The 19522-nt window shown below is 38.8% G+C and overlaps 1 protein-coding gene across 4 annotated transcripts; it reads right to left on the bottom strand.

Moving 5' to 3' along the window:
- Positions 1 to 66: 66 nt before the first annotated feature.
- On the bottom strand, positions 67 to 19327 carry LOC133554873 (protein-serine O-palmitoleoyltransferase porcupine-like). 4 transcript variants are annotated; one of them, XM_061904118.1, is made up of 15 exons: positions 19152 to 19327; positions 13173 to 13318; positions 12900 to 13092; positions 12765 to 12808; positions 12504 to 12685; positions 12298 to 12428; positions 12209 to 12229; positions 11539 to 11553; positions 8730 to 8855; positions 8548 to 8648; positions 8392 to 8468; positions 8250 to 8313; positions 7985 to 8070; positions 2448 to 2558; positions 67 to 2326 (listed from the first exon to the last, which is right to left on the bottom strand). In XM_061904118.1, exons 2-15 carry the CDS (start codon positions 13306 to 13308, stop codon positions 2225 to 2227), a joined length of 1389 nt encoding a protein of 462 aa, XP_061760102.1. In that variant the 5' UTR covers positions 13309 to 13318; positions 19152 to 19327; the 3' UTR covers positions 67 to 2224. The 4 variants fall into 4 exon arrangements, with proteins under 4 accessions (XP_061760102.1, XP_061760099.1, XP_061760101.1 ...); XM_061904115.1 differs by lacking the exon at positions 19152 to 19327 and adding an exon at positions 18951 to 19121; XM_061904117.1 differs by lacking the exons at positions 11539 to 11553; positions 19152 to 19327 and adding an exon at positions 18951 to 19122.
- Between the last annotated feature and the right edge of the window lie 195 nt (positions 19328 to 19522).

Here is a 19522-nt window from a genome sequence, read left to right as displayed (position 1 = left end):
TATGCTGACAGTGCTTTCTAACAGCTGTATAAATGGATATATTTAAAAGAACACAATAAACCAGGGTTCATTAAAATTTTTATAAAACAATGATCACAGGTGTGTCAGTGAATTCACATTTACAGGAACTATATTCATACTGAAAATACTTGAATAGGGTTTGGTTGTACAGAGACTGAACACTCAGGCTCTGATCTAACACGTTGAGAGCTCGTCAGGATGCAAATCCTTTTGACGTCACAAATACAGAGACTGTTAAACCTAGTCTGACAAAATAGGTCATTTCATTTCTTCAGGTGATCACTTGTAGTGCAGAGTGCAGCATAAACTATATGCAGGATAAAGTCCCAACATGACAGACTGTATATTAAAACTAAATATACATAAATATGGCTGTCAAAAATAAATTACTCACAACAAATATCGCATTAATCATGTGGATACACAGATTAATGGCACAATTTATTTTGACCGTACATGTTTTTTACCATAACCGCAGATGGTTACCGGAAAGGCTGAGGGTTGATATAAGGTCAATGCATATGTCAATGCAAAGATGAGTGAGGATGGTGTGCTTGCTGGCAAATTTCACTCTGAAATAAACGCTGACAGGACTTTAGATACAACTGTTACAACTTTTTTTAGCAAATAAATTAACTGCATTCAAGTAAAACACTTTAAAATGTTCCTGCATGACATTTTGACAATAAAATATGTTTAGGGTTTTTTGAAATTATGCAAGCGAGTGATAATTGTGATTAACCACGATTAACCCAAATTCAAAAGTGTGACTAATCTGATTTGAATATTTTAATCATTTGACGGCACTATATATAAATTAAATCAGAGGGTTTAAAAGTAATGTGCCATACCTTGATTGAAATATTTTTTAATATGAAGAGTACAGTGATACCTCAGTTTGCTCATATGCTCTACTTTTTCTATGATTTGTTTTATGATCAAAATGTTCACTAAACTTGGTTTTGCCTGCATTCCGTGGAATCAAATGGCCAGAAACAGATCAGGTGACTCTCAGTCGCTGTGCTTTTTTTGAGTACAACTTAAAGTTAAAGTACCAGTGATTGTCACACACACACTAGGTGTGGTGAAATGTGTCCTCTGCATTTGACCCATTCCCTTGTTCACTCCATGAGAGGTGAGGGGAGCAGTGGGTGGAAGCAGTGGCCGCGTCCGGGACTCATTTTTGATGATTTAACCCTCAATTCCAACCCTTGATGCTGAGTGCCCAGCAGGGAGGTAATGGGTCCCATTTGTAAAGTCTTTGGTATGACTCGGCCGGGGTTTGAACTTACAACCTACCGATCTCAGGGCAGAGAATCTAACCACTAAGCCACTAAGTAACTGCAAATAACCATCATGGGGCTAAAGAAAGTTGATAAAAAAGGAAAAACTAACTAACCCTCAGGAACGGATTAATAACAAAATTCAAAGTACCTCTGTATTTGAAATGTATTTAAAAAAAAACATTACTAAATTTCACCACGATACATACCTTTTCTGATTTGACTTTCTAAATGTAAAAATTACAAAAGAAGATTACAAACTTCTAACTCCATCTGAAAAAGACAAAACCAGTATTACCGTTTGGTTAAATACTACTGTATGTAATAATTCATTTTTAGGATGTCATTTTAGGCTTTGGAAAACCATTTTTAACTCATATAGTATGAAAATAATCTACAGATACACAAATATTGAACTATACATACTCTGTGCTCTCATCCTAGTGTAAACTCACAGGTCTGCTGCTGAGAACCCTTGTGATTTAGGAAGCACTGAACATAAGAACATTGTGCAATTTCAAAATCCTTAAGGGGACATGGCAAATAGAAAATCATGAAACATTTGAGGTGAAGGAAACTGGCGCAGTAGCCTCCGAGGGCGAGATAACGGCTCAATCGTCAGAAAGAAGGAGCTGATTTCCACCATGCTGATAGGTATTGATTGTGACTCGCAGGGAGACATCAGAAACTGCTGTCACAACATGAGCGCTTGACGACTGCAGTGGCTCAGATTGGAAAAAAAGAGGGTGTCATCGAGAGGAAAAGAGGAAGGAGAGCGGCGTGTATATCAAAAGGAGTCCCCAGCAGGTCAGGATGACACTAATCTGCGTATTGACTATAGTTCTCCCCACCCTGATGTACTTTAAAGTCACAGAGGAGAAAATAAATCACATTATTGCTCCTTTCGCTCTTTCTCAGTTTTAAAGAATGAGGCGGTACATTATCCAACATCCAAATGTGACCCAGTGGCTTGTCCAGCTTAGATCGGACCACTTCTGAATGGTATGGTGGGTTATGTCATCCTGTAGAGACATAAAGTGCACGCAGTCAACCTATTTGTTCACGCTTCTCTCCAAAGATGGCAGCTCTTGCCATGTGTACTATTGTCCATAAGGATGCAAAACAGACAGGATATAACCTCACCTCATCCTCCTCCATGTAGTCAACACTGGAATTAAACACTGAACCCAAGTATGTCAGATGTAGTATTGCCAGAGCGCTGAATGCTATGTTGATTATGTGCACCCATAGAGCCTGCAGAGGAAGAGACAATATGCTTCCGGTTGGCACAATAATCCTCCATCTTTATTCACTTTGTTGCATCTTCATAGATAAGTACAAACCCCGTTTCCATATGAGTTGGGAAATTGTGTGTTAGATGTAAATATAAACGGACTACAAATCATTTTCAACCCATATTCCATTGAATATGCTACAAAGACAACAGATTTGAAGTTAAAACTGATAAACATTTTTTGTGTGCAAATAATCATTAACTTTTAAGGCCTACTGAAACCTACTACTACCCACCACGTAGTCTGATAGTTTGTATATCAATGATGAAATATTAACATTGCAACACATGCCAATACAGCCTTTTTAGTTTACTAAATTGCAATTTTAAATTTCCCGGGACTTTTTTCTTGAAAACGTCGCGTAATGATGCCGTGTATGCGTGACGTCACGGGCTGTTATGAATATGAGCGCTGCGCACAGACACATCTAAGTGGTCTGCTTTAACGGCAAATTACACAGTATTTTGGAGATTTGTATTGCTGAATCTTTTGCAATTTGTTCAATTAATATTGGAGAAGTCAAAGTAGAAAGACGGAGTTAGGAAGCTTTAGCCTTTAGCCAGACAAACACACGGTGATTCCTTGTTTAAAATTCCCGGAGGTGAAACTTTAGTAATGATCACAGCGGACATGGATCCCGACTACATGTCAACCAGCAGGTTTCGGTGAGAAAATTGTGGTTAAAAAGTCGCCACTTACCGGATATCAGCTGAGCTTCTGCCTCCCGTACAGCTGCCGTCGACTTCCCCGAGACACTGCGCGTAAACACCCGGCAGTGGACGTACACTTCCGACTATCAGGTACTGTTAAACTCACTAAAACACTACCAACACAATATAAAGATAAGGGATTTCCCAGAATTATCCAAGTAAATGTCTCTAAAAACATATGAATCTGTCTCAATGCAACACGATTGCAATCGCATTTTTTTTTTTTTTTTTTTTTATATAGTCCGTCGCTATCAATATCCTCAAACACAAATCTTTCATCCTCGCTCAAATTAATGGGGAAATTGTCGTTTTCCCAGTCGGAATAGCTGTTTTTGTTGGAGGGTCCCATTAAAATCAATGTGAATATATGAGGAGCCATCAACATGTGACATCATCGTCTGCGACTTCTGATAGAGGCAGGCCTTTTCTCCAGTCGCAAACTTTATCGTGGATGTTCTCTACTGAATCCTTTCAGCAAAAATATGGCAATATCGCGAAATGATTAAGTATGACACATAGAATGGACCTGCTATCCCCTTTTGAATAAGAAAATCTCATTTCAGTAGGCCTTTAGAATTTGATGCCAGCAACACGTGACAAAGAAGTTGGGAAAGGTGGTAATAAATACTGATAAAGTTGAGGAATGCTCATCAAACACTTATATGGAATATCCCACAGGTGTGCAGGCTAATTGGGAACAGGTGTGTGCCATGATTGGGTATAAAAGCAGCTTCCATGAAATGCTACGTAATTTACAAACAAGGATGGGGCGAGGGTCACCAATTTGTAAGCAAATTGTCAAACAGTTTTAAAACAACATTTCTCAACGAGCTATTGCAAGGAATTTACAGATTTTGCCATCTACGGTCCGTAAAATCATCAAAAGGTTCAGAGAATCTGGAGAAATCACTGCACGTAAGCGAATATATTACGGACCTTTGATCCTTCAGGCGGTACTGCATCAAAAACCGACATCAGTGTGTAAAGGATATCACCACATGGGCTCAGGAACACTTCAGAAAACCACTGTCAGTAACTACAGTTGGTTGCTACATCTGTAAGTGCAAGTTAAAACTCTACTATGCAAAGCGAAAGCCATTTATCAACAGCACCAAGGAACGCCGCCGGCTTCGCTGGGCCTGAGCTCATCTAAGATGGACTGATGCAAAGTGGAAAAGTGTTCTGTGGTCTGACGAGTCCACATCTCAAATTATATTTGGAAACTGTGGACGTGGTGTCCTCCGGAACAAAGAGGAAAATAACCACCCGGATTGTTATAGGCGCAAATTTCAAAAGCCAGCATCTGTGACGGTATGGGGGTGTATTAGTGCCCAAGGCATGGGTAAGTTACCCATCTGTGAAGGCACCATTAATGCTGAAAGGTCCATACAGGTTTTGGAGCAACATACAGTATGTTGTCATGCAAGCAACGTTATCATGGACGTCCCTGCTTATTTCAGCAAAACAATGCCAAGCCACGTGTAACAACAGCGTGGCTTCGTGGTAATAGAGAGCGGGTACTTTCCTGGCCCGCCTGCAGTCCAGACATGTCTCCCATCGAAAATTTGTGGCGCATTATGAAGCGTAAAGTACGACAGCGGAGACCCCGGACTTTTGAACGACTAAAGCTCTACATAAAACAAGAATGGGAAAGAATTCCACTTTCAAAGCTTCAACAATTAGTTTCCTCAGTTCCCAAACGTTTATTGAGTGTTGTTAAAAGAAAAGGTGATGTAACACAGTGGTGAACATGCCCTTTCCCAACTATTTTGGCATGTGTTGCAGCCATGAAATTCAAAGTAAATTATTATTTGCAAAAAAAAATAAAGTTTATGAATTTGAACATCAAACATCTTGTCTTTGTAGTGCATTCAATTGAATATGGGTTGAAAAGGATTTGCAAATCATTGTATCCGGTTTATATTTACATCTAACACAAATTCCCAACTCATATGGAAACGGGGTTTGTATTATAATGTGCAGTCCATGCAGGAAGCCTTTTCTTTACAGGCATCAATATTCTCCCTTCCTTTTATTTGTCTAACCAATCGAGCATAACAGGTCTTTACTGGGCTTCCTGCCAGACACAGTAACTCTAAATTATATCACTTGACAAAGCCTGGCAGACCGTTGAGGGTCCTCTATTTTGACCATTGCAGATGTAATTTTCTCTCAAATTAAAACACCATACCAGTGCTGGTTTCATAGTGCATTCCTTATGTCTTTCTAACTGTTAGAATATGAATGTCTTCACCTGGCAGACCATACGGCAGTCTAATTTGTCGAGTGGGAGGTCTGAATGGATGCTGTTTTAGCATAGTGTGTGTGTGTGTGTATCTGTCCTGGTTCCACCTCTTTCCCTAACATGCTTCGTGTCAGTATTATATGCGGTCATTTTTAATTTCTGTTTTTTTGATTGTGGCTCTGCGTTACATCATAAATTGGTGGGTCCTGGTTATATTTTAATGCAGTTCCAATTGCAGATAATTGTTTACTTAAGACTTGGAGACGAGGTTGTTTGTGCCCTGCTTTATTTGACCAAAACTCTTATCATAGTTCTTTTAAATGTTACTTTTGGCTATAATCAATTGATCTCTTGGGAAAATGGTACTTATTTGGAAATTATTTCTGCACACATAAACCATATTCAGTTTTAACATCTATTGATAATATTTAATTTGAACTCAAACAAAAACCTGAAATGAATTTACAGTAGTACCTCAACTTACTTAATTAGTTTTGTGACAGCACACTCAGCTCAAAACACTTGTATTGAAAATAATTAAAATCAATTTAAATGGTGTTTGGCCCCACCAAAACAGCATCATTTTAACACGTAGAATGTGTTTTAAAAAGAAAAACTGACATTTAGATAATATCTATTGTATAAAACAATTTAATATAATATTGATAAAGTTGAGGAATGCTCATAAAACACTTATTTGGAACATCCCACAGGTGTGCAGGCTAATTGGGAACAGGTGGGTGCCATAATTGGGTATAAAAACAAATTCCCAAAAAATGCTAAGTATTTCACAAACAAGGATGGGGCGAGTATCGCCAATTTGTAAGCAAATTGTCGAACAGTTTTAGAACAACATTTCTCAACGAGCTATTGCAAAGAATTTAAGGATTTTACCATCTACGGTCCGTAAAATTATCAAAAGGTTCAGAGAATCTGGAGAAATCACTGTACGTAAGCGATGATATTACGGACCTTCGATACCTCAGGCGGTACTGCACCAAAAACCAACATCAGTGTAAAGGATATCACCACATTGGCTCAGGCACACTTCATAAAACCACTGTCAGTAACTACAGTTGGTCGCTACATCTGTAAGTGCAAGTTAAAACTACTATGCAAAGCAAAAGCCATTTATCAGCAACACTGATAGTGCATTCAATTGAATATGGGTTGAAAAGGATTTTCAAATCGTTGTATTCCATTTATATTTACATCTAACACAATTTCCCAACTCATATGGAAACGGGGTTTGTACAACCAATTACATGTGCCAGATAATGACATGACGAAATTTTGATATAAGCCAGTATGTTTTACAATCGTCTTGTTGTATAATTTTTGGAGCGTCATTGTTTAAATACCAGATAGAATTTACTCTGTGCAGCCTGGTAAGAAAAAGATCACATTTATTGGCAAATGTATTTGGTGAGATGTTGTCTAATGGAGTGTTTCTTAATGACCCATTGTTGGGCGGAGAGCACACCATAAAGGTCTGCCAAAACATGGCTCAGTGGGTAGAGTGACTGTATAGTGACCCGAGGGTTACAGGTTTGATCCCAGCCTGGCGATCTCATGCCCAGTTATCCTTGAGCAAGACATCCAACCCCGAATTGCTCCTGTTGGGCCATGTTTAGCTCATTGCATGGCAGCTTCCGCCATCAGTATTCCACAATGTTGTTGTTTGTAATGTGCAATGACAATCGAAAAGCTTTTCCGTTCTACTTTATTACCACTTGTGGCTTTAATGACAATCTCACACATAGAGAAGAAGTCTTGAGATAAAGTCAGAAATACGTTTTTTAAGCGCAAAATTGTGACTAAAGTGCAAAGATGTATTTTCATTTTTAAGCTCAGAAAATATAATTAAAGTGTAAAGCGGTATTTTCTTTTTACCTTTAACGTTATTGACCTTTTAGTTAAACATTTATTATCAATTTAGTTAGTGTATCTATTTTAGCATCGCGTAATTGTATTTACATTTGTTTTTCATAAGTCCGTTCTTTGGCAGTATATTTGATTACTATTTATTTTTTGTTATCAACCTGATTCAAGCCTTGATAATGTTCTTTGTGAATAACACATTCATTCATATCACTTGACAAGGATGTGAACTGTACGTAGGTTAGATATAATTATTGAATAATATTAAAATGAAGAGTAAGATTACTATTTCAGTGTTAATATTTGAGTAGGCCACTGACCACTCTGTAGTTGAAAAGTTGGGCCCCAAGGTCAAAAAGGTTAAGAACCCCTGGTCCAATGCCAGCAGAGTAAATGTGCTAATGGACAAAGGTTAGGAAAAAGCCCAGTCAACTATACACCAAAAGGAATTTACACACATGTCAAACATAGATGACTGCTCAGGAAGTATGCAAGAGTCAGCAAACAGTAACACAGCACTATCAATAGAAAAAAAGAGGAATACATTGCCTTTTTGTTCTGGTGGCTGCAGTTTGGCTGACATTTCTTGGACAGGATACAGGCATTAAAAATGTCAGCTAGTCTCTTCCGCAGCACTGACACGAAAAAACAGGGCAGAGGCATTAACATAAAGAGTTTCTTCCCAGCGATAAGAGATAAATTATTGCACTGCAGAGAACCGAAACGGAGCGTAATGGTGGGTGCAATTAGCCATTACTACAAAGAGAAATGGAAAGGCTACACTGTGCAAAAGAGATGTTAGACAGACCCTCACCATGCTCAATGTAGGTGATGAAGCCCAGAGACATCAGCACAGCACCGAGATGAAAACTCAGACCCTTCCAGACACATTAAGAAATCAACTTGTTATGGAACAATGCAGCAACGGATCAGAGTCGAATTGCTTTAGTACTGACGTGCAGAAGGGCGCTGGCAGCATATGTCACCATAATGGCAGAGAAAGTCCCAAATTTGACAGCACTCTGAAACACATCTTTGAAAGAAGAGCATGCCAAAGGCGGGAAATTATCTCTTATTGTTTGGAATAAGAAATGAAGAGAAAGTAAACTTACATGTGTGGAGAAAGCATGACATGGGCAAATTCCATGAAGTGACCACTTCTACAATTGATCGGGGAAACTCAACGTTCAGTGGCTTTGACACTGCCAGATCCCTGCAAAACAATACACATTTTTTTTAACATACAAATAAAAACAATCATACTCTTGATTGTCAATTTCTTTTATGTACTGACCATTTGAGGTTTTCTTTCTCTTCAGTGAAACCCACCCCAGCTAGTGTGGCTGTAGTCTCGCTCAGGTAAGCAACAAAATAGTTGCTGAAGTGGAAAGACATTGTGTTTTCATATGCCAGTAACCACCTGATACAAAAAAAACGGAGGTTATATTTCACCTTCACTTATCTTCCACTTTAAGGAGATTAGATGACAGATTAGAGTCAACCTTGTCATCATGTAGACCAGGGGTATCCATCTTGTTTTCACTGAGGGCCACATGCCAGTTATAGCTACTCTCAAAGGGTCGCTTATAACAGTGGATAAAATGTGACTATATGTATATGTGTAACGATTTGCCTCATGATATTCTTACACAACTGGCTATGCATTTGATTATTATGTATTTTTTGCTTACATTGTAAACAAAAAATTATGTCGAATTTACAGTAAAATTCAGGCGACTATTCTGCCAGGTTTTTAATGTATTGTGTTTTTTACAGCATATTACTGAAAAAGGAAAAACGTCACAAATGTTTTTTATGGTAAAATTTTGGCGACTGAGCTGCCAGTTTTTTTTTTTAGTCGTTAAATCTCCGGTGGTTATTTTTTTACAGTGTATTACTGTAAATGAAGAAACAGTACAGCAGGTTTTATTTTTGGGTAAAATTCTGGCAACTGAGTTACAAATTTTTTTTAAACAATTTATACCTTCAACTTTCTTTTTGCAATTAGTTTTTTGTTTCTTTTTAATCAATACATGCTTTGTTAGTATTTTAGCACATTTATTTTTCAGAATGTATCACAATCTTCTAAATATTAAGCTTTTATTATTCTTTGGTAGCAATATCCTACATGTTTAAAGGGGAACTGGACTTCTTCTTTTTTTAATGTTGCCTATCATTCCTAATCCCTATGTAAGACAAAAACTCATTCATCCTTCTTTTTATGCATACTCATTTTTAATATATGGCAAGTACAAAGTGGCTACAATGAAGCTAACAAAGTATTTAAACGTACCTAAAAACATGACTTAAACAAAAGTTAAAACCATGAGTAAGATTGGTGGGTGGAGTATTGAACTCATTGGGTAAATCACTCGCTGCAATCTCCCACAAGTATGCTTATCCATCCATCCATTTTCTACCGCTTATTCCCTTTCGGGGTCGCGGGGGACGCTGGCGCCTATCTCAGCTACAATCGGGCGGAAGGCAGGGTACATCCTGGACAAGTCGCCACCTCATCGCAGGGCCAACACAGATAGACAGACAACATTCACACTCACAATCTTGAAGTTGCACTTTATGATATTCCAGCAAAATAATGTACGATGATTTGGAATTGTAATGTCCGATTCATGATGAATGTGTTGTTATAGGACAGCTGATGCTGACCTGCAGTGCTGTTCTTGTATCGCTCGGGGGTCAAATCCCTGGAACCAGTCACATTTAGATAACTACTGTAATCTAGAAATGGCTTCTGTTTAAAGCTGTTATATACCAATCACAAATCATTTTGGAAGAACAAAAAAATGGTAAATATCTTAAAAACTACAAAAATGGCGTTCTGAAATTACATAGAATTACATACCATTATGTTTAATTTTCGGTATTTGGAAATACAATTATGGCAGATTTCTAAAAAACTACAAAAATGGCAACCGAATATGATGTATGATGACGTCATCCCCTGCTGCCACTCCTTATGGACGAGTGGTATTACTACTTAGGAGCTATAGTCCCATTAAGTTGAGTTAAAGTTAAAGTACCAATGATTGTAACACACACACTAAGTGTGGTGAAATTTGTCCTCTGCATTTGACCCATCCCCTTGATCACCCCCTGGGAAGTGAGGGGAGCAGTGGGCAGCAGCGGTGCCGCGCCCGGGAAACATTTATGGTGATTTAAACCCCAATTCCAACCCTTGATGCTGAGTGCCAAGCAGGGAGGCAATGGGTGCCTTTTTTATAGTCTTTGGTATTACTCAGCCGGGGTTTAAACTCAATGAAATGAATATCATGGATTTTTTTATACTGCTTGTCCTCGTGAGGATGATAAGCTCGAGCTCATCCCAGCAGACTGCAAGCAAGTGGCGGGGGACACCCTGGATAGATTTTCATTTGCTATACCGCTTCTTTTCACTACGGTCATGAGTGAGCTGGAGCCTATACCAGTTGACTTCATGTGATGAGGTAGGGCACGGATAACAATTCCTATTGTTACAAAATGCACAACTACTCAACATGCTAATTGATTGTATTGATGTACATAATATATTTGACATGAGAATACCATTCATTAGTATTACTTTACTTTATTATTTAATTACTATTATTTTAAATGTTGTTATTGTAACTGGCGGTACAAATTGAATGGATGAATGTATATTCTATGTGTAATTGTAATGAATAGAACCACAAAGGTGGATCAGTGGTCTTTACAAGAAGATGACATAACAACTGTATTGGACTTGCATTTAAAACATAGGTGACTTGTTCAGGACCTAAGAAGTGTTTTTAAAAAAAAACTTCCCGGCTGTGAGATGTTACAAAATGATGTTGCTGGTGCACAAACTCATTTAGCTAATAAAAAATTCAGTTTTTTAACATCTTTATTTACACAAATTACATATAGTACCAATAAGAGTACCAATGAATGCCGGTATCAAAGGGTTATAACAATATTGGTATTGGCATCGCTAAAATCCTATTGATATACATCCATAATCATCAGTCAACATAACAGTGTGTGTTTGTATTGTGAATGAAATGTAACATAATAAATGTAGTACAGTATACGTGTTATTGTACTCAGATACAACTCATACTTACTTTGCTAGGGTATCTCTAAATAGAAAGAACAAAAAAAGGGTTTCAGTTTTAGCAAATGAGTGCATTAAAATGTATAAAACATTCTGGGCCCTATCTACTGAAGTTTGGTGTAGACTAAAACATGTTTAAACTTGATAGCAAACACGTAGCTGATCTACTAAACAGGTGCGCAGAGGATTGTGCCTTTTAATTGAGTATAATAGAAAGCTAAATATATTTAGCGTGTCTGTTATGTATATAATATGCTGATTATTAAAACCCCCACAATACTGGGAGGAGATGCAAACACAACTACTTAAGCTTGCAATGCGATTTATGAACACAAACTGTTCTGCTTCTATATTTAACACGTTTGAAATGTGCGCGCAGATTGGCAGTCATGAACAAATGGCTGTGTGAAAGGACTTGTGACAAAGGAGGCGATCGCGATGCAAAGACAGACGATTGACAAAGAGTACTTGTTATCAATTGTACACATCGTATTAGTAGATCCCATGCAACACACCTACAAATAGTGCACACAATTTTATAGTCTGCATATGCTGTTTAGCACTTATTTGTATTGCAGTAGATCAGGCCCACTGTTGACTTTCCATGTACTGTACATCAGTCTAGGATACAAAAGCTAAATTGAAAATAAGCACATGATGTGAATGTCCATGTAAATTACCTGATTTTCCTCCTTTTTTTGCTGTAAAGACAAAAAAAGAGTTGACATAATTTGCAAACCATAATAAACACTTTTTAAATTCCACTGACCTTCTCAGTAATTTTTCTCCATAGACAGGGATGAAATAAGGGAAGAGGTAAGGAGCCACACAATTGGAAAGAACGAGGCAGATCTGACTTTTAAGACAGCTAAAAGACACTTTGAATAACCATGAAAAGCTCTGAGGAACAAAGTGGATTTCAGCAGTTAATAGCCAGTATAAATATATCAGTCACTTTTTGTGTATCACACTTACAATCCTACGCCCGTCTAAAGCCTCTTTGTAGCAATTGAAGCTGATCCACGGGCCGAAGATGACTGTTCCAACAAAGTAAATGTAACCCATGAATTCAATGGGTGAGGGTACAGTGTCCACGACACCTCTATCCAGATCGAAGGCCAGAGAAATGGCTTTCATGGCCACCACCATCTGTGAACCTGGGCAACAGCGACGACACTTGGAACCTACCTTGAATAATCAAACCTTTCTGCATAAAAGAACGGGTGTGCAGCTTACCTCTCATCTTGTGCCAGTTGGTGGTGTCCATCATGTGTAGTTCTCTGATTTAAGAAAAAAACAGCACAAGAGGTTCAGTTCATGAAAGAACACACTCTCACTGAGCTCTCATATGCTAGAAGAGAACATTTTTACCCCAGCAGCAAGTAAATGAGCACAGTGATGGAAAGAAATGTGCCTCGCATGGTTGAGTGTCGACACAGGAAGAGGAAGAGGTAGCAGAGGAGGCTGAGGAGGACCACCCAGATCATGTGCAGCTCAAAAAACAGATAAAGGACATAGAAACCTCCCACCACCATGGCGAGGTGCTTTACAATAGAGGGGAGGCCTGTCATGGAGAGGTGACGAGATGATGACAATCCTGCTCAAATCAAAATTGACAGGGCACAATAATAAGCAGACGCTCACCGAACATCCAGAGAAGGCGGCACAGCAGACAGATAAGCAGCAGCTGCCACACCTGCTCCAGGCCCTGCTGGGCTGTCGGCAACAGGCAGCCATGAGCGAGCTCCTGGAAAAACTTCTGGCGGCTGAAAGCTCCCATCGAAGCCAATCTGTAAAAGGCAAAGACCTGTTAAAATGTGGAGCCATTGTCAACATTCAATAAAACTTAAAAAAGTGTTTATTATTATTATTTATTTCATATACAGTAAGTATAAAAGGTAATACACTTCTCAAAGTACGTTCAAATTGGGAGTGTTTTTTTCAGTCATTACTCATAATGGGGACATACGCATTTTTTATTGTTGAAAGGTCCTTAAAACACAATTGAAATGACAAGAAATTGAATGGAATCTAATTCAGTCTAAAATGTATTCATCTCAAGTTTAAATTTTCCTTTATGGGATTTTAACCCCTTTAAAAGTCAATATGATTTAAAAAAAAAAAAACACAGTTTTTTAACAGAACAGTCCAGTGTGAAATGTCCAAAAGTAAGATAAATGTGGAATTGGGAATTGTAGTAGTAATATTTTTCAATTGGAATTATTTGTTGTGATAAACAAATGTGTCCTTTTTTTGTGCACCTTTGCCTTTTTAGGACAGGGACAGCTCCAGGATTTTTTCTCTCCCTAGGCTTCGGGGGGCTAGACCGATTTGTTTTTCGATTTTCATGACTTGAGTTCTTATTTCTTCAATAAAATTAGTTATGATACACAGCACAAGCATGTTTGATAAAAAAAAAAAAAGTAGTTTTGACTTAATTTGACCAATGAATATTAAACAAAATAGTTAAGCCTATCAAAAACAACAAAGGCGAAAACATTTTCACGTGCAAAGGTGGCATATACGGCAATGGACAGGGCTCATGCGCTTGCTAATAAACACACAATACATCCAAAATGCGAAAAGTTTCTTTATCTATATGCATAATTAATGAAAAAAAACAAATATGCAAGTTGGGGAACAATCATCTGTATATGATGGGGGGAGATGGTAGTAGGGGAAGGGAGAATATTAAAAAGCATGATTCAAATCTGACAGCTGACATTCAAATCACAACTGAGTCATAAATGACATTTGTATTTTCCCTTTATCTTTCTTTCCTGCAACAACTGTGATGTCTAGCAACATTTGTATCAGAGATTGCGGCTCTTTTAATCAATTTCACTGCTAATATTACCAATTCGTACCAACTAGTGTAATATATATATATATACATATATATATATACACATATATATCTCAGCTACAATCAGGCAGAGGGCGGTGTACACCCCAGATATATATATATATATATATATATATATATATATATATATATATATATATATATATATATACATATGTATATATATATATATATATATATATATATATATATATAGGCTTCATGGTGGAACTGGGGTTAGTGCGTCTGACTCACAATACGAAGGTCCTGAGTAGTCTGGGGTTTAATCTCGGGCTCGGGATCTTTCTGTGTGGAGTTTGCATGTCCTCCCCGTGAATGCGTGGGTTCCCTCCGGGTACTCCGGCTTCCTCCCACTTCCAAAGACATGCACCTGGGGATAGGTTGATTGGCAACACTAAATTGGCCCTAGTGTGTGAATGTGAGTGTGAATGTTGTCTGTCTATCTGTGTTGGCCCTGCGATGAGGTGGCGACTTGTCCAGGGTGTAACCTGTCTTCCGCCAGATTGTAGCTGACATAGGCACCAGCGCCCCCCATGACCCCAAAGGCCTATATATATAAATATATATATATATATATATATATATATATATATATATATATATATATATATATATATACACAGTGGGGCAAGAAAGTATTTAGTCACCCACCGATTGTGCAAGTTCTCCCACTTAAAATGATGAAAGAGGTCTGTAATTTTCATCATAGGTACACTTCAACTGTGAGAGACAGAATGTGGAAAAAAATCCAGGAATTCACATTGTAGGAATTTTAAAGAATTTATTTGTAAATTATTTTTGAAAATAAGTATTTGGTCAACCATTCAAAGCTCTCACTGATGGAAGGAGGGTTTGGCTCAAAATCATGGCCCCATTCCTTCTTTCCTTAACAAGGATCAATCGTCCTTTCCCCTTAGCAGAAAAACAGCCCCAAAGCATGATGTTTCCACCCCCATGCTTCACAGTAGGTTCGGTGTTCTTGGGATGCAACTCAGTATTCTTTTCCCTCCAAACACGACGAGTTGAGTTTATACCAAAATGGATACATGGATGAAACAGCAGAGGATTGGGAGAATGTCATGTGGTCAGATGAAACCAAAATAGAACTTTTTGGTATAAACTCAACATGTCCTGTTTTTTTAAATTGTATTTTCTATTAACAAACTCAAAAACATATGTCAGCCTTCAAACCATGTACTGAAAACGAGAAAAGAAAAATATAAAATTTCATGTTTTGTTATGCACACAACAAATGACACAAAACACAAACTATATACATTTATTTACAACATCCAATAAGATAGATACAAAAATATATTTTTACAAGGAAAACGTTACATCACACACTATTGACACTGTATAAAAACCAGAGTCAGGTAATTGAGCAAACAGTGGGCTAAAGGTAAGTAAGTGAAATCAAAAGGTGATTTTATGCCTACTTCCTTATTATTCTTAGCCACTGTATTTTTTATCTGGAATCAGAATACACATCACACTCACTATTCTCTCACATAAATTTACAAATAACAACTTGTTCAATTACTTTGGATGTATTTGTGTACAACCCACTTCCATAAATATACTGTAGTAGGTAACTTATACAGTACTTGTAGTTTATTGTTACTTTATGATTTTTAGTGAAAGTGGATGAAAATTATGTAATAGACTTTCAATATACCTTTTGATACATATTTTACTTCTTTTGTTGCCTTGGTCCAGACGCCAATGTAGGCAAAAGATCTCAGATGAGAAAGCCACATCGTGTCGTCATTGCCCCGTGGCTTTTGGGGTGCTTGGATGGACAACATAACTGCATAAAAGGCGAAATTGATAAACACTAAAGTTTTTACCTTTGAATTTACGAGGGATCACCCTGGAAGTAGCGTGCTGAGGGGAGGGGGAGGGGGGTGGGGGAATTGCATTCACGCTGTGATTGGGCAACCACAAACTGGAGCTGGATATTTGATTGTCATTTGGAAAGACAGACCCAGATTGCACTATTGGCCAGAAAAAGATTAGCTCTGTTTAGTGCGCGTAGGGGCGGGACCAAAAAGTTCATGATTGGGTGGTCAAAAGCTGGAGTTGACTTCACCAGCGGGACATCACATACGGGGCACATTCCAAATGGCTCCTTTAGACGAAGTATGAAGTAAGGCAAGATTGTTTCATAAACATCTCTGCAATGCTTCCAGGGTTTGATTTCTAACTTTTGGAAACGTACGCAGATCCCCAATACACAACAGCCAGTACCAATAGGTAAGAACATTAGCACCATCCCTGTTTTAGGACAATTTCAGGAAAAGAGATGACTAAAAAATACTAAGAGGGTTGGGATGGGGGGGTTTGAGGTGGGCGGTGTCGGGGCGGCTGGGGTGGGGATAAGGGGGTGGAGTATATTTATAGTATATTTATAGCTGTGTGCCACGCACAAAAGTTCCTTCATCAAATGCATCAGAGTCTGGAATCTTCCATCTCTCCCCGCAAGCTAACTTCTTCTTCTTACTCATGGTCGCCATGACTGTCTCTTCTTCGTTCTTCTGCTTCGTCTTTGTTATGTTTTTGGACATTACTACTTGCCGTAATTTTGAAGCAATGCATGATGGGAATCCGGATGTTGTGTGTCAGTGTATTTACGTGCCGGCTGGAATAAACACACGCTGAGAAATAGCTCCGTGCCTGTCTACTTTATGGGCTATAGATAAACCTATGGATAACAGAGACATATATAATAGTCTCCTTCTTGTTGTGTGTGCAGTTGCGCACTGAGGTCCAAAAGCAGGGAAAGCGGACGTAACGACAGGATGTCCTTACTCAGGTCTGACAGGAAATCGGGAGAAATTCGGGAGAATGGTTGTCCCGGGAGACTTTCGGGAGAGGCACTGAAATTCGGGAGTCTCTCGGAAAATTCGGGAGGGTTGGCAAGTATGCCTAAAAGACCGGCGTCCACTACAGCGGACTGTTGTATTTTGCATAACAGGGCTCTTCAAAAATGTGTAACTGATAATAGACCAAAACACATATCCACTCAAGTGGATGCTTGTTCTGAGAATAACAATAATAGTGAAGGGAACCATGGCCCTGAGTACAATTAAAGGCCTACTGAAACCCACTACTACCGACCACGCAGTCTGATAGTTTATATATCAATGATGAAATATTAACAATGCAACACATGCCAATACGGCCTTTTTAGTTTACTAAATTGCAATTTTAAATTTCCCGCGAGTTTGTTGTTGAAAATGTCGCGGAATGATGACGCGTACGCTTGACACACGGACTGTCAGGTAACATTAGCAGCTGCACCACTCGCGGCTAGAAGTCGTCTGCTTTAACCGCATAATTACGCAGTATTTTGGACATCTGTGTTGCTGAATCTTTTGCAATTTGTTCATTTAATAATGGAGACTATAAAGAACAAAGCTGTTGGTGGAAAGCGGTGGATTGCAGCTGTCTTTAGCACCGAGACACAGCCGGTGTTTCGGTGTTTGTTGTGAAGCTTTAACACAGAGCGGTCAAGCGAACATGTTTTCTCTACGTCAACCAGCATGTTTTTGGATGGGGAAATTGTGATATATATTTTACCGGAGACATCAATGGATTATTTGTCGTCCTGCAGCAGCTGTTTAAAAGGCAGCTGTGAGCTTGGCTCCTCGGCTTCTCTCTGAGACACTTCATGTTCACCGCAGCCATCCGACCTCCAGTTATGTCTTTACAATCTTTAAAATCTCACTAAAACTCTATTAAAACAATAAGCAGATAAGGGATCTTCCAGAATTATCTTAGTAAATGTGTCTAATTACATCTGAAACGTTCACACTGCCGCCGCCCGGAGCAGTCATTTTATTTTATTTTTTTCTAGTCCTTCACTATCAATATCCTAATCCACGAATCTTTCATCCTCGCTCAAATTAATGACGAAATTGTCGCTTTCTCGGTTCGAATTGCTCTTACTGCTGGTGGCTCCCATTATAAACAATGTGAATATGTGTGGAGCCCTGCAACTCGTGGTGTCACACGCACATACTTCCGGTAAAGGCAGGGCTTTTCTATTAGCGACCAAAAGTTGCGAACTTTATCGTTGATGTTCTCTACTAAATCCTTTCAGCAAAAATATGGCAATATCGCGAAATGATCAAGTATGACACATAGAATGGACCTGCTATTCCCGTTTAAATAAGAAAATCTCATTTCAGTAGGCCTTTAAGTTGAATAGACCTGCTATATTATACAGATACACAGGACTATATTTCCACATACTAGCCTATAGTTTACCAGCAGTAATGTGCATGTATGTACAGCAACAAGACAAACAAGCATGCTACATACATCTACTAAACATGCTCCAACTTTGCAGACAATGCAGCCATCTTCATTATAAATGACAAGAAGAATGTAATGCTAGGAATATGTGGATAGATGTCTAACAAATGATCTTCTCAAATGCATCATGTGTGAGTTCATATGTCAGTCTTTCATGAACCAGATATGACATAAGCTGAAGTGGGCATATGCCGGGGAACCGCAATGCAGTGTACCGGGGGGACAAGTTGACTCACAGATGCTCTTCGAGATCCACAAACAAACAACACGTCGTCCAGTCCCAGCGAACACATGTGCGGGCTTTAATGAAGGAAGCTGGCGAAGACCTAGCCAACATTTACGCTCAATAGCTTCCTGTGTACTTGAGCGTCGAAGCCAGCAGCCCGCTACGCCAGGAGCAGCTAACCGGTCGCCGCGCTTGTCAGAAGAAAGCTTACCCTTTGTTAAACAGCAGCCTCCCTCTTTCTTGTTACTCGCAAAAGCTGCTTTCCCGCCCGTTTAGACTCACTTTGGCGAGCGTGTTATTGTGTTTACTCGGCACAGATGTTGCTTAACTCGATTACTCCTATTGTCACACAGCGTCAGCACCCTCCATCCTCGCTGGCATGCGGATTCAGAGACCAATCAGCGAGCTCGACTAGACATGCCAGCCAATCAGTGCTGCTCTTATCTTTGAGTGACATAGTTTTCAGCCAATTGCAGCTCAGGTAATGCGTTCCTCGCTCTTACCCACCAATAGAATATGTACAGCGTGATGAGAACTGTAAAGACCCATCTGGACCTGGCATCTGTAGAAATACATATTCGA

The sequence above is a fragment of the Nerophis ophidion genome, linkage group LG06, assembly GCF_033978795.1.
Source record: "Nerophis ophidion isolate RoL-2023_Sa linkage group LG06, RoL_Noph_v1.0, whole genome shotgun sequence".
NCBI classification, from domain to species: domain Eukaryota; kingdom Metazoa; phylum Chordata; class Actinopteri; order Syngnathiformes; family Syngnathidae; genus Nerophis; species Nerophis ophidion.
Note: the sequence above shows the minus strand (reverse complement) of the source record. Positions and strands in the feature narration are given on the sequence as shown.

What these genes read in the sequence shown, in the direction of transcription:
- LOC133554873 (XM_061904115.1), bottom strand. Translation starts at nt 19,051, where the DNA reads ATGTTGGCTAGGTCTTCGCCAGCTTCCTTCATTAAAGCCCGCACATGT. An exon ending in GTCATGCTTTCTCCACACAT is followed by an intron (nt 8,469 to 8,547) that starts GTAAGTTTACTT and finishes CTTCTTTCAAAG; the next exon opens with ATGTGTTTCAGAGTGCTGTC. An exon ending in ACTACATGGAGGAGGATGAG is followed by an intron (nt 2,327 to 2,447) that starts GTGAGGTTATAT and finishes ATGTCTCTACAG; the next exon opens with GATGACATAACCCACCATAC.